A 13,902-nucleotide genomic window follows, 5' to 3' on the forward strand; every position below is an offset into this window, starting at 1 on the left:
TTTAATGTCAACATATATATAAAAATTTATTACATAATCGATCACTCTTGAGTCACTAATATGAATATCAGGGATTATCTACATAAAGCAGAAGCATGTGTGAGAGGAAACATCTCCAGGAGGAATGTGGCTGACTCTCCATGATGCTCAGAAACATTTCCCAGACAGAGTTCTCATCAAACTGCATGAAGTGAAGCAAAGATTACATGCTAATGTATTTTAAAGGTCAAATTTGCTTTATAGTAGATTCTTTTTAAATATAGAAAATATTTCCTTTCGTTATTGCAACTTTCTTTGCTTTACAGCATTCGTGTCTTTCGTGCCGTTTCTCAGAGCTGTATATCAATACAACGCCTTCATTATGTCTCCGTGGGTACAAAAGCAAACCAAGAACCAGATCAAGAAGATGCTCAGAAAACTTTTATATGAACTCAGTTTCTCTAGTGTTCTTGTCACGTCCACGGCCCACCGAGTGCAATCTAATAACGCTCCAGACCCATTTACTTATACCTCCAAGCTGTATGTGAAAGCTTCTCCTCTGAGCCCACGGGTCTGTCTGCACTAGTTAGATGAACCCAGGTTGGGAAATATTTGTAAATTGTACTTCTTACTATACCCTGAGGCGTTCGAGTGAATTATTGAAGGGAACATCTTCATTATTATTGGTGTTCTTTCTGGGCTCAAAGGAAAACAACTTCAAGGATTGGAAAATGATTTTCTCTTTCACACCGCAAAGTTTCATAAAGAGCAGACGAAACACACAACACACGTTCCCAAAAAGTCTAATGACAGGTTTATTAGGTTTATTATGTTTATAGCTATTGGATTTAGTTATAAAGTTGTGGATGTGTCGGATTAAAAAGAATTTTAGACAATCAAATCATGTGATTTATTTATATGAAAACACAAACCTGGAAGGCCTTGAAAGACAAAAATTTTAACAAAGAAAACTGTATTAATATATTATATACTACATTCAAACAAAAGCCTAAAATTTAAAACAATTTTAAAACATAATCTTAGGTTGTTGTTTTTTTTTTGGTGAACAAAAACAATTCAAGTTCAGCATTACTGAGTGGTGCAGTGGATTTAGTGGTTAGCACTGTGGCCTTTCCCCTTCAGGGTCTAGGTTCAAATCCCACCTTGGTTCTGTAGTGTGCCTATGTTGTAGTTTAAAAGAACATACAGTGTAAAACAGATTAAATATTTCTAAACCCAAATAGTCAGAATTTAATTTCAATACTGTTTAGTAACTGTTATTAATATTGAGGCTCATTTTTGTTATTGTTTTAATTGTTTACCTGCTATGTTTGTCTTTTAAATTAAATATGTTTATAAATGCATGTAGATGCTATTTATAATGTAATCTACCTTCTGTAATTGCTTTGGCAACAATGTATTTTTTTTAACATATGCAGCACTGCCGTCTAGCGGTCACAGAGGGAACTGCCGCTTAAAGATAAAGATAAATAAATTAGTTTGAATAGCGTGTTTATTTGTTTGTACTGGATTTTAGTAATTAGCTAAAATTATGCATGCAGCATTTTCACTTACTTAATCAATCCAAAAAGATGTAAATGTCTGTAAATAAGCATTTATATACAATTGCTATTTAACAAACAGATGCGCAATATTAATATTTAGTGAATTGTTTGAGTTGTTTGTTTTATGTATATTTTTATATTTATATTATATTGCATAAAACTGATCTCTCTATCTCTCTCTCTCTCTCTCTATCTAGGAACGTTATTATGCGCGGTGTTTCTCACCCGGAACTATTTCTCAGACGGACCGACCGGAAGCAGCAGACGGACAAACACAACCAGAAACAGGTTGAACTCGTTTTTAGCCGTTTTCTTTTCGGATATGTCTCAGAATGCACTGACGAGGTTAGCTACAGGATGTTGTAGTCTTAACAGGACGTTTATGCGACCGCTTCAGGTTGCGGTGAGAAGTCTGTCAGGTTCCGGTGGAGTGAAGGACGCGGGTGAGAAACACTTCGACGTTTCTTTACTCGAGTTTCTCGTGTGTCCTCTGTCCAAGAAACCTCTCAGGTACGAGTTAGAGCCGCAACATAACGTCTGAGATAAACTGTCTGATTTAAGGTCGAGGTAGAAATTATGCGTAGTAGCAGAAAATCTGAAAACGTAATAATAAAATGCTTATTTATCTTCTGTATTTAATTGTACATTACCGCCATCTAGTGGCCGAGGAAAGAATATACTCTTCCAGTGCCATGACCCAAATCATTCATTCATTCAGAAAGTGTTTGGGATCATGGTTCAGAACATTTGAAGTCCTTTGGTATATGATCTGTCGGGTTTTTTTTTTGGTATGTTGTACTCATGGTAAAGTGGAGTTTGTTTATTCTCATGGTTTTGTCCCAGATTGCTGCCATGAAGCAGAGAATTGCATTGAATGTCTTAGCTTTAGAGCTTCACTGGAATGAAGAGAATGTTCGGTATTCAGATGTGCACATAGTTTTGAGTCTGTCATAACAATCAGATATTAATTTTGACATCATATTTCTCAGCATGTATTTAAAAGCTAAAGGATGCTGATCTGTATTTCAGTCATAATATACCATAACATGCTTTTCAACTACACCTCTACTGTACTTTATTTATCTTGTTTTTTTTGTTTGTTTTTTTAGATATGAGAAAACAACAAACGAACTAATCAACGAAGAGCTTGGTATCGCTTATCCCATACTAGACGGCATCCCGAATATGATTCCTCAGGATGCTCGTCTGATCAAGAAAACCGAAGAAACTGAAAAACCGCCCGAGTCTTAGAGCGTTTTCCCCCTACATTCGAGATTACCCACAATGCCGTTTCCTCTGTCTACAGTCACTGTCCTAATCCCGGTGCTGTCCTTATGCGGCCTCCTGTACTCCTCGGCTGTGGATAAGAACTTCCCGCAGGGATGCACCGACACCACCAGCGTGTGCTTTTACAGCCTGTTGCTGCCCGTCACTATTCCTGTGTACGTCTTTTTCCATCTGTGGAAGTGGATGGGACTCAAGCTGTTCCGGCACAACTAGAGATATGTGAATAAAGTCTGACATGAAAGACATTTAAACATGCATTCTTGCTCACATCCTGATGTGTTTAAAACCTAATAATTAAAATATTTTTAGCTGGTTTGTAGTGATTATGCTTTAATCTGGTCTAACACAGGCTTTTACAGTAGTGTGTGTTTGAGGGTGACATTAGACTTTTCCTTACATTTTGTACTGAGAAAATAACTGAATAAAATGAAGATCCACCAATAATCTTTCTGTATGTCATAAATTTCAAACTGGTGTCACGATGAGACAAATGTGAGAGGAAGTCCTAACACTGGTGCAGTCTGTATGGAATGTTTCAGAGTACATACATATTAAAGACAGGGGGTAATCAATTTAGTAAAGTATCACAATTCTTTTGTGTTGCAATTCTCTTAATCCAAATTATTATTTTTTTAAATAACTTTTATATATATATTTGCATTTGATATGGTAAAATGGTGCAGTTCCTATATAATCCTGCAGGCGTCTAAACTACTGCTCTAAACTATTCATACATTGACAGGCAGCTTCCTATACAGCATAAGCGAATTATTTGTGAAGTTTATTTAGAATTGTAACAAAATACAATTCAAAATAATACAAGAAAACCCACACAGTACACAAATTTTCATAAATATCATGATTTTATAAATGTCCTAATTTGATTTGTTTCTTACGTTTTGTTACGATTCTAAACAATTTTCACAAATAATTCGCTTTTACTACACACGATTTAGTGAGTAGTTTGTGAAGTTAATACTGCCACCTGTAGGACTGTAAAAAAAACTGCAACAATTTACTACAAATGGCAACATAAATGAAAAATGTGTTTTAAAAAAAGGAGAAAAATTGCACTCAGTATTTTGATGCATGTTTTGCCACACCAAAAAAATCACGATGTACCTACAGTATAACCCCCAGCCCCACCCCTCATCTCTACTATTTTGCTTTCTTTCCCAAAACACAGATGTATCTTGAATTTATTTGGCTAAAGAATTGATGAAAACTATTTTTTTTTCTGCAAAAGTTTCACATAAGTATTATATAGTATAAAGTTTGTTCCAATCTCAGTGCACAGAAACAATAAGGATGAAAAAAACAATAAAGAGGCAAACGCTTTAAAACTCAAAGTCAAACTGTGTATCATGATATAATAATGTATAATTAATATAATCCACAAAAACACACATACAAGATACACTGTCTGGTAAAAGGTTCTGATCTTTGTGTTACAGCTGAATAATGACTAAACAAAACGGCAGGAAGGAGAAACGTAGGAAGGAGTTTTTGAGATTTTAATATTTAAAGATCTTAAGCCTACAGATAAAATACACACAATAGTTACCTGGAAATGATAAATATATCAAGATTAATATTTTAAACAAGTTTAAACAACGGTCAATCCAATGAACATTTTCGCTTTTTAAGAATATTCACTTTTTATCATCTAACCTGAAACACGTTTCCTGTTGTGCTCCGAACACTGAACCAGAACAAACTGAACTTTTGTCTAAACGTTCAAGTCTAAACAACAAATTGAATGTTTTGAGATTTTTTTTCCTCAGGGCTTCTTCTTCTCAACGCTTCCTGCCAACTTCATAAGTGGTGACCTGGGTTTAGGTGAATCCGGGTCTCCCTTCAGTTTGAAGAAGAAGGACTCGTTGAGCCGCATCTGAACCACTTTCAGCTGCGACAGATCGGCTTTGCTCTTTAAATGCGAGTCGCTGTCGTCGCTCTGCGTCTGATCTGTTACGTTCTGATCTTCACAGACCTTACTGACGATTCCCTGCTGATGAAGTCTTGATCTTTTGGGCAGGCTGAGGTCCATTGGCGCTTCGATGCACATGCTCCAGTGACGGAACCTGAGAGACGTAGCGAGGACCGGAGAGGTGAAGAAGTTTTCCGTCTGTGTAGAGGCGTCGAGTTTGGGATGGTGTGATGGTTGATTTAATGATGACGATGGCTTCTTCGGGATTGACTGAGGTTCTGGACCCGATGCTGTATAATATTGATGTTCGGGACTTTGTGATGGTACTGTATAAGACGGAGGTTCTGAAGATGTCTCTTTCTTTCCTGATGACACTGAATTGGACTGAGGTTCTGGAGATGTCTCTGTATAACCCTGAGGTTCTGGAGCTTCCTCAGCACTCGTGCTGCTGCAGAGGTCTATGTAAGGATCTGAGAAGGTCTTCTGCGTGATGAATAGATCTTGGCTGTTGATGTCGTCGGACGTACTCTGAGACTCCATGCCATGTTCTTCCACGGCTGGCTTGCTGTGATGTACACCTGCGTTGAACGACGGCTTTTTGTCAATGCGTTGTGCTTGAAGGACTTTTCTCACTGCATAAGGGGTTTGAAGCCGTTTAGGTTCAAGCAACACTGGTGACAGGTTAAAAACGACTCTCTTTTTATGTTTCTTCTCTTTTTGTACCGAGCTTAAAATCGGCTGCAGCACTTCCCGAGCACCAGGACATGATCGGACACCACGCCCAATGGCACCTGTCTCCAAAGCGTGATAACTGTTTTGGTTGTTCTCTTGTTTCTTTGAGAGTTTGAGATTTTTATTCTGCGTCAGGGAGATCTCCTCATTCAAACCGACATCTTGTTTCTTTTTCCTTTTCTTCTTCTTGAGCTCTGACCACTGTTCATAGGGGTTCAGGTCACCGATGTCAGCATGATCCTTTACTCTCTGTCCAACTTTTGGCCCCGATTTCTGATTATCCGACTTTTCCTTTTTCGCTTTCTTAGTCTTTTTCTTCTTGCGTTTTTTGGGATCATCTAAAAAGGTATCGGCTAACGGGATGCTCCGGAACACCTTCATAGAAGCCATCTCCTTTCTGTACAAAAGACAAAACCACACTGACTTAATTAAACATCTACAGCATGTTGTATTTTCTGCTTTTACATGTGTGTAAGTTTCCCCGCTTTGATGTTTAGACCTTTTGAAAGTTTGTGACGTGAGAACCTGACAGAGACGATACTTCGATACTTTTCGGATGCAGTGGGAACTTCATGGTCTTTGTCAGAGTGTGACAGGGGGCCTGATGTATACCATATGAAGCCCAGCTCTTAGCGTGAGCCAAGACACAATACAGAGGGATCACAGATTTATTCGGTATCCTAAATGGCAGTGAATGCAGTGGATTCCAGCTGCCGTAAAAAAGAATAAGAAGGGCGTATTGACGGTTGAACATGCTATGCAGAGAAACACAGTTTCACACTGTGAACGGGTTCTTCTTCGAAATATCCAAAAGGATTAACCCTTAATCGGATCTGTGTTGGAATCACAGCCCAGATCAATAAAACTAAAAACTAAATTATCATATGGAAGTCCTTATTGATGTGTGTCGATGGAGAAGGCTTCAGACATCACAAGGTGTAGTTTGGGTTTTGTGAATGTCATGTAAACACAAAATTATCGTTACTTATGTACTTAATTACTTACGTAAATTGTGCTGCTACTGGAATATGAGAATGACATAAAACTCACAAACAACCCGAAACAACCATAAAGCATTTGATCTTATGAATCTGTGCTATTTCTTTGCCCATTTGTCTTTTGTTTTATTTTTTGTTGGTGTAGTTGATTAAAATGACATTCAGTTCTTTAACATATTGGTACAGTATATCACTCACTTAACGGTTCCTGTTTCTTGGTATCGGCAGCAGGCTCTCCCTGAAAGGACGTGATCATGTGGTGATCAGAGCGCTCTCTCCATCTCTTAAACTCCTCTGATTTCTCTCGGGACTGACGATAAACACAGCAGCAAACCTGGATGTAATTAATATCCAGTGGTAAAAGACATCACTATACACTTCAATTTCACAATATAATATTAATATTACAATATAAACAAGTTTCAAACTGGGGTTTTACTTTAAAAATATATGATTAGGCATCTCTATAGATTAAAAAACCTTATAAAGGTATTAAAAAAAAAGTAACTAGTGGGAAAAGTTTATATAGTTATACACTTATAGTTTAGTGTAACTTTTTGTAACACACACACACACACACATTGTAACGCCAGGTTGTAACTTTGACGTCTGAATCTGATAATTAATTCATCCATTAATCAATTAATTAATTAACAATTAACACTTAATTGCCTCTTAACCGTCTGACACGAATTACATTTTGGCGCGAGCGCAACACCTCACCTCTTCCCGGATATAAAGATTGGCAAGTTGAACAATTACTTATTGTTATTATTATTATTATTTTTACACGTTTACACTAAATATAAAACCACGTGTAAGTCATTAAACACGTCCCTTATGAGACAGTTTGACTAAACCGCTACAGTAGCAGCAACAGAGTTTAAACGCGGGAAAAACGGAAATAAATTTACCAGCTTCACTCATGCGCGCGGGGCTCAGTCATTGCGCATGCCCAGTCGAGTCAACGAGAGGACACGTGTGCAAAAGTTTTTGGACCCCATCACTCGCTCCCCCCCTCAAAAAAAAGGTTCCTTGATTGAAGGATATTAAAACTTGCATTATTATTATTATTATTATTATTATTATTATTATTATTATGTTTTTATTATAAACAATAATATAGTATATTGTTATTATATAATTATTATATTGTTACCTTATTATTATTACTATTATTACTACTACTATTATTATTATTATTATTATTATTATTATTATTATGTTTTTATTATAAATAATAATATATTATATTGGTATTATATAATTATTATATTGTTACCTTATTATTGTTGTTGTTGTTGTTGTTTATTATAATTTTTTCTTATTATATTATATTATTTCCATATAATTATTAATATTATACCTAATTAATGTAGGATTTTTTTTTGTTGTTGTTGTTGTTGCATTCAAAATTGCTTTTTTTTTGCCAAATTTATCTTTTAATCATTTGAATGTGAATCAGAATTAAATTTGTTATATGAGGATATTATCTTTTTTTATTATTATTTTTTGTTTATTATGCAAGCTGTTTATTGTTTCCTATGGCAACCATGCAACAAGACATTTTTATTTAGAGCAATGGAAATTTTGTCTGAAATTCGTTAAACTACACTTCAGTTTTACACAAGGCGTTTTAGGTCTTGGGAGTTTTATGGAATCTTGCAGGAAAAAGAAACAATGACTGCAGTTATGCGATAAAAATAATAACAGTGTTTAAGTCAAACAGGGACGTTTCACTGTCCAGAATAACAGAACAGAGTTCTGGGAGGTAAAACTTCCTTTGTTCCTCTATATAATCTCCTGCCACACTTATGCACTTATCCCAGCATTTCACTGGTGCTTTAATACCATCATGGTAGAAAGTTTTATCAGTACATCAGAGCCATGATCAGACTGCCTGTCTAAATCATGTCTGAAACACTGGCCTCCCAGGAACTCCTTTAATAGCCCAAAGATGTGTGAATGGCTTGGAGCGAGGTCAGGACTGTAGAGGGAATGTGGAAATAACTCCCAGCCAAGCTCCTATAATTTGCAAGTGGTGTTGATGAATGATTGTGTGTACAGTTCTCACAGATGGATATGTTTACTTTTGTACATAATAAATAAGGATATAAGTACAGTTGTAGTGTAACTGGTATACCTTTTCTGCCATTTACACTATCTGGCAGGCAGAGTAGTGAAATGACTGTACTGTAAACACAACATTGATTACAGTAGTGGTGTATTTATGTATTGTATAGTATATCAGGGATACCAGTTCTGTACAAGATGGCAGATGGTGCAACTGATCCATTGGTGCAGAATGCTAACTCAGTGCAAGTATACATAATGCTGTATACATAAAGTGTGCTGTAAGTTATGCTCTCCAGTAAGCAGCAGTGAGATACATTATAGTCAGGATGCTTTCCAAAGTGTTACATTAGAAAGTGTCCAGAAGGTGGCGTGGTAGGTTAGCTCAGCTTCCTTAGGGAGAAAATGAGGTGTTCTAGATATGCTCTTCAAGATATGGGTCGAGTTTAGCGACTTCAGTCGATTTAGACAAATAAATCTGGACACTTTGTTTAATTTCTAATTTTTTTAATATATCATGATAACTGATGGGGACGGGGATATACAAAATTGAATATAACAGTGAAGAAACTTAAAACTATATCGCAATGTGAAGATCAGCAAGAATAGAAGAAGAAAATTTTTTTAGAACAGAAGCCAGGAAGAATGTTTTACCAGGGATGCCAATAGTTTGGGATCTAAATAGGTCACTATATTGGACAAGTGGCCCAGGCTTTGAGTTATTCAGAAACTGACATCAAGTTCCTCTCACGGCCACCATAACTCTCCGTGGGATTGATTATGGCTCACATCCAATCGAGACTCACGTCCACGCTACTGTGCCAACAGATCGATGGAGGACGCAGGGCCTCATTAAAGCGATTGAAATGTTGCTTTGAAGATTTTTTTTAAAGCCTAAACAGGCAGTTAGCTTCAAGTAAAAAAAAAATAAACAGCAATCTCAGCACAAAAACCGAAAAGCTGATTTTTCAAAGAGCTGAATAAGCATCTAAAAAGTTAAAGTGTTTTAAGGAGATCATTATCAAGAGTGAAAAGGTATACAGAAATGTACATAATATAGAACCATTAACAAAAAGTAAAGTAAGGTGTGGGATTTAAAACCGAAACTCTAGAGACATTTACAGCATATTGTAAGCTCTTTTATCCAGGGTGATTTACAGAACAGCTACCTTAAAAAACTCCAGCTCAGTGCCTGGTTAAATACCCGGCTGAGGAAAAACAAGAAATGGATTTTATTTTAAGTAATGTAAGTACAGTAGCTAATGCAGTTGATGGGTAAAAACAGACCGTGACAACGATTCAAGTTCTTCCTACTACCTGGGTGCAAGTCCTGATACGTGTCTACCTCTTACGTTTTGTTGATGGTGTGCAGCAGTAAAACACAATATTTCAGGGACATTTAAGTTAAACCAAGACTTTTGATTATGCAGAATAACTGAACACACTTATAAGAGTTAAAAACTCCCTTTATTCCTCTATCTACTGTAATCCGCTGCTACACTAATGCACTTATCCCTGGTGCTTGGGTACCATCAAGGTATAAAGATCAAGGAACAACTTCAGTGGGGTCTGAGCCATCCTGGCCCGGATTATCATTTGCGGACGTACTGTCTTCTTTAAAATGTTAAAACATTTTTATGCCTTCACTTTTATGCCTTCATTCATGAGAAATTTCATCACAAGCCCTGGTTGGACTTGATCGCCCTTCACACTCTGGACATGTCCCCTCCACACCAACAGGGGGTGCACTTTTCTATGTTTTGAACCACTTCATTGATTATTTCAATAATTTCCTGCTTGTTCCTCAATAAAAAAAACACATGGACCATGGATATCTTATACTGTATAGACTGGATAGGTCATACCCAGCCCACTGCGTTAGCGCCGATGTTCACTTTTGGTCACTTTTTGTCATTGAGAATCTTTACAGTTTGCCGATCAACTTTATTGATAATAATTCTGTAAATGACCTTACATTACCTTTGTCTTGTCACTTGGTTTTGAGTTTATATCTGATTTCTGGTTGTTTGTATTCTTTTCAGGTGTCAGCCCTTATTGTTTTAGCCCTGTTGTATTTATCACTAGTGGAAAAACCCGTCGTTGACAGGAAAAGATTAAAGATTAAAGAAAGATTAAAACTAAATAAAAAAGCTGTTGAGCTAATAAAAAGTAGATCGGATAAAGTTTTGTCTTAAAACGACTCCAGAGCGTTAAAATTCACTTAACCCACTTTAGCGCTGTTATTTCAGCCAAAGTGAAAATATGAACTAATCCCAGTAAAAATATTCACTTTATCTTTTCTAATTAATATTTATTGGTGCACGTGTTTGTTTACATTGAGACAGTAGCGCATTAGTAGATTATTAAATCTGACAAATAACTGTTCATAACATCGATTTTCCTCAACATTTTGATTTAACTTATGGTGCAGGGTAAACTTCAGGCAAAGATCTAAGGACTGCAAAAGTTTCATTAAATTCTGTCCAGACAGTTTTTCAGACATACAGACAGAACAATTTTCTGAGACTGTTTGAATTTTTGACCAATGTACAGACAAAACCTTTCTTTTCTTTACACAGATTCTCTTACAAATGGATCCCCATGCTGCCTCAGCAGTACCAATACTTTCAGAAATAATAACATTATTTATATCTCTTTTTTATTGCCTTCTTTTTTATATTGATAAACAGCTTAATGATACTTGATATAACACATATCTTACTATACAGTACATAATGAGTTCACATGGCCCTACAATATAATCTGTTAAAAAAAATACATTCACAAGTTTTTCATATCTTTAAACGTATTAATCACATAAACACAAATCAGAATGTGTTGAATGTGTGTGAATTTTCTGAAAGGCCACTTTTTTTTGACTGACGTCACATTCTTTTTTTCCCCACTTTTTTTTTTAGGGTTTAAAACTTTTATGCTCAATTGCATGTCTCTAGGTAAGCAGAGTTGGCATGGAAATGACCGGTGACAAAATGATCTCCATTTAGTCCTATGAGTCAGTCTCTCTATCTCTGTCTCTCTGTCTCTCTCTCCTCCTCCTCTCTGCGTCACTGAGTTCAGGCTCAGACGTGACTTTCTTACAAAAGGGGGCACTCACCTCTTTGTTGTGGTGTGTTCTGTCTTAAAGCTTAAAGTCGTATCACGTCAACCCACAATAGCTGACATGATTTCCACTGCCGTTCCTGTCAGGCATCTGGGAGATTGTGGTTTGTGGAAACAGCTCTCATGATAATCTGTTTTTCTAAACCTTTAATGCTAGAGAAAACATTAGATAGAGCAGACACTCTAAGAGCTGTGTGTACAGTAATTTCATAAACTCTACTTTTATTTGTTTAAGGTTCCACTATTAGATCAATTCAGATTTCACATGATAGTGAGACTCTCTAATTCCAATTTAAAAAATAACATGTGATCATGTGATTAATATTAAGATAAGAATTTAAAAGTGAATTTTTAGAATGCCATGCCCTAAAGTTAAAAATGTGACCTTGAGTAAACTTGTTTGCATCATGCGCACAGTATGCCGTCATATAAAAATGCATAAGTTGTGTGTGAAAATAAAATTGTATGTCCAAAAGATGTCAATCACATGTAAAAATGAATAAAAAATCTTTAAAGAATTGTGAAAATGGCGAGGAAATTAAACCAATCATATAAAAATCTATTAAAATAAATGAATACTAAAAAAAAACTAATAGAAAAATAAATAAATAGTGTAAACGTCACATGTAAAACCCATACATGAATAACTAACAGGTTAAAAATTAACTAATCATGGAGAAAAAAAAACACCAAACTTAAGTAGTTGCATGCAAATCAGACATAAACAAAACAACAGTGTGAATATCAAGTTATAAATCACGCATGAAAAACTAGTCAGACTTGTAAATGAACTAATTACGTGAAAATTACACATAAAAACAATTTAAGTGAAAGTCAGAGAGAAAAAAAGACTTACTGACTTACACATGAAAAACTCATTATGTAATGTTGTTAATATAGCAGTGTTTAATTATAATTAATGAATTAAAAAAAATTAAATAACAATAATATAATATATATTTAAACATAAATAAAAAATAATCACATAAAAATACCATGGAAATCATCACAAGTGAAAATTAACTAATCTTGTAAAACAAACATGGATTATAAAAATGTAAGCAAATTATTATGTTAAAGAAATCACATATAAAATTTTTATTACCATTATTCAGTAATGACAAGAAAGCGAACTTACATTTTTAATGCTCTTGGTTGTAAAAGTACTTTAAACTGTTTTTTGTTTCCAGTAAACAAAAACATCAGCAATAAAACATTGAAAATATAGCTCTTTGAAATCATAATACTCTAATCTTGATTACCGCAATAAATTACATTTGACTCAAAGACTAAATTTTTGTTAAAATTTAAATTAAATAGCAGCTGAAGTTAGATTATAATCATAATTAACAGACAACTTAATAGATAATTGTGTGAGTCATAAAATAGATAATAATAGATAAAAGTGTGAATTGTGAACGGGTTATTGGGAGCACACTGGCTTCATGCCATGCAGTTGGTGGACATCGCCATGGTGCTTTGTGTGTGTGTGTGTGTGTGTGTGTGTGTGTGTGTGTGTGTGTGTGTGTGATGTCGGGAAGATTTAAGGTTACAGCCTGTGTAACGTCATAGTTGCCTCCAAGTGGTTGTTAAATTGTTATTGAAAGGAAACCCCCAGAAGACATGGGAAAAAAAAAGAAATGCCATTTTTGCTGTTGACCGTTAAAATGTTCCCTTATAAGGTGACGTTGTGACGTTGTTTCAGCAACTCATTTTAATTTCCATACTCCTTTTTGATTACACTCTTCTCGAAGCAGGCCACACACACTGTTATGAGGGTCACAGATATACCAATAGGCTTCATCTCAAAGAAGGTATAAAGATTTGGATGTAGATTTAGATTCCCAGGGAATGGCCCATGGAGAAGAGAATGAAATCTTGAGCTATTCCATGCTACTCACCATCATGCACAAACATAAACCATGCTAAATTTTAGGACCTCTGCACCTTTAGCCTCACAGAAAAACCCAATTTCTCATAGACTTGAAATAGTGAACTCCTCCTCAGTGTGAACGGTTCTAAAGACTTAAAGGAATGATATCATCCTTAGCTTTGCAGCTGCAAGAACATGTGCCTCCACCCAGATTTCCCAAAAGCAAAGTTAAAAGACAACATCATTTCAGCGCTCAGTTTCTAAAAGCCTATTATATCTTTTCAAGGACAATTTTAAACTTGGAGTTCCTCCTTCGTATGCCATGGCAGAAAAATCATCACATTCACA

The 13,902-nt window shown here is 35.6% G+C and overlaps 1 protein-coding gene across 2 annotated transcripts; it reads left to right on the forward strand.

Moving 5' to 3' along the window:
* Positions 1-1,753: 1,753 nt before the first annotated feature.
* Positions 1,754-3,417, forward strand: zgc:162634 (uncharacterized protein LOC555881 homolog). Of its 2 annotated transcripts, none has more exons than XM_053506129.1 (2): positions 1,754-1,832; positions 2,654-3,417. In XM_053506129.1, exon 2 carries the CDS (start codon positions 2,829-2,831, stop codon positions 3,042-3,044), a length of 216 nt encoding a protein of 71 aa, XP_053362104.1. In that variant the 5' UTR covers positions 1,754-1,832; positions 2,654-2,828; the 3' UTR covers positions 3,045-3,417. The 2 variants fall into 2 exon arrangements, with proteins under 2 accessions (XP_053362104.1, XP_053362103.1); XM_053506128.1 differs by having other exon boundaries at positions 1,777-2,054; positions 2,654-2,991.
* The last annotated feature ends 10,485 nt before the right edge of the window (positions 3,418-13,902 follow it).

Source organism: Clarias gariepinus, chromosome 10, assembly GCF_024256425.1.
Source record: "Clarias gariepinus isolate MV-2021 ecotype Netherlands chromosome 10, CGAR_prim_01v2, whole genome shotgun sequence".
Lineage (NCBI taxonomy): Eukaryota > Metazoa > Chordata > Actinopteri > Siluriformes > Clariidae > Clarias > Clarias gariepinus.

Coding starts and splice junctions, on each gene's coding strand:
- zgc:162634 (XM_053506128.1), top strand. CDS start 1,867: ATGTCTCAGAATGCACTGACGAGGTTAGCTACAGGATGTTGTAGTCTT. Junction 2,055..2,653: donor CTGTCCAAGAAACCTCTCAG/GTACGAGTTAGA, acceptor TTGTTTTTTTAG/ATATGAGAAAACAACAAACG.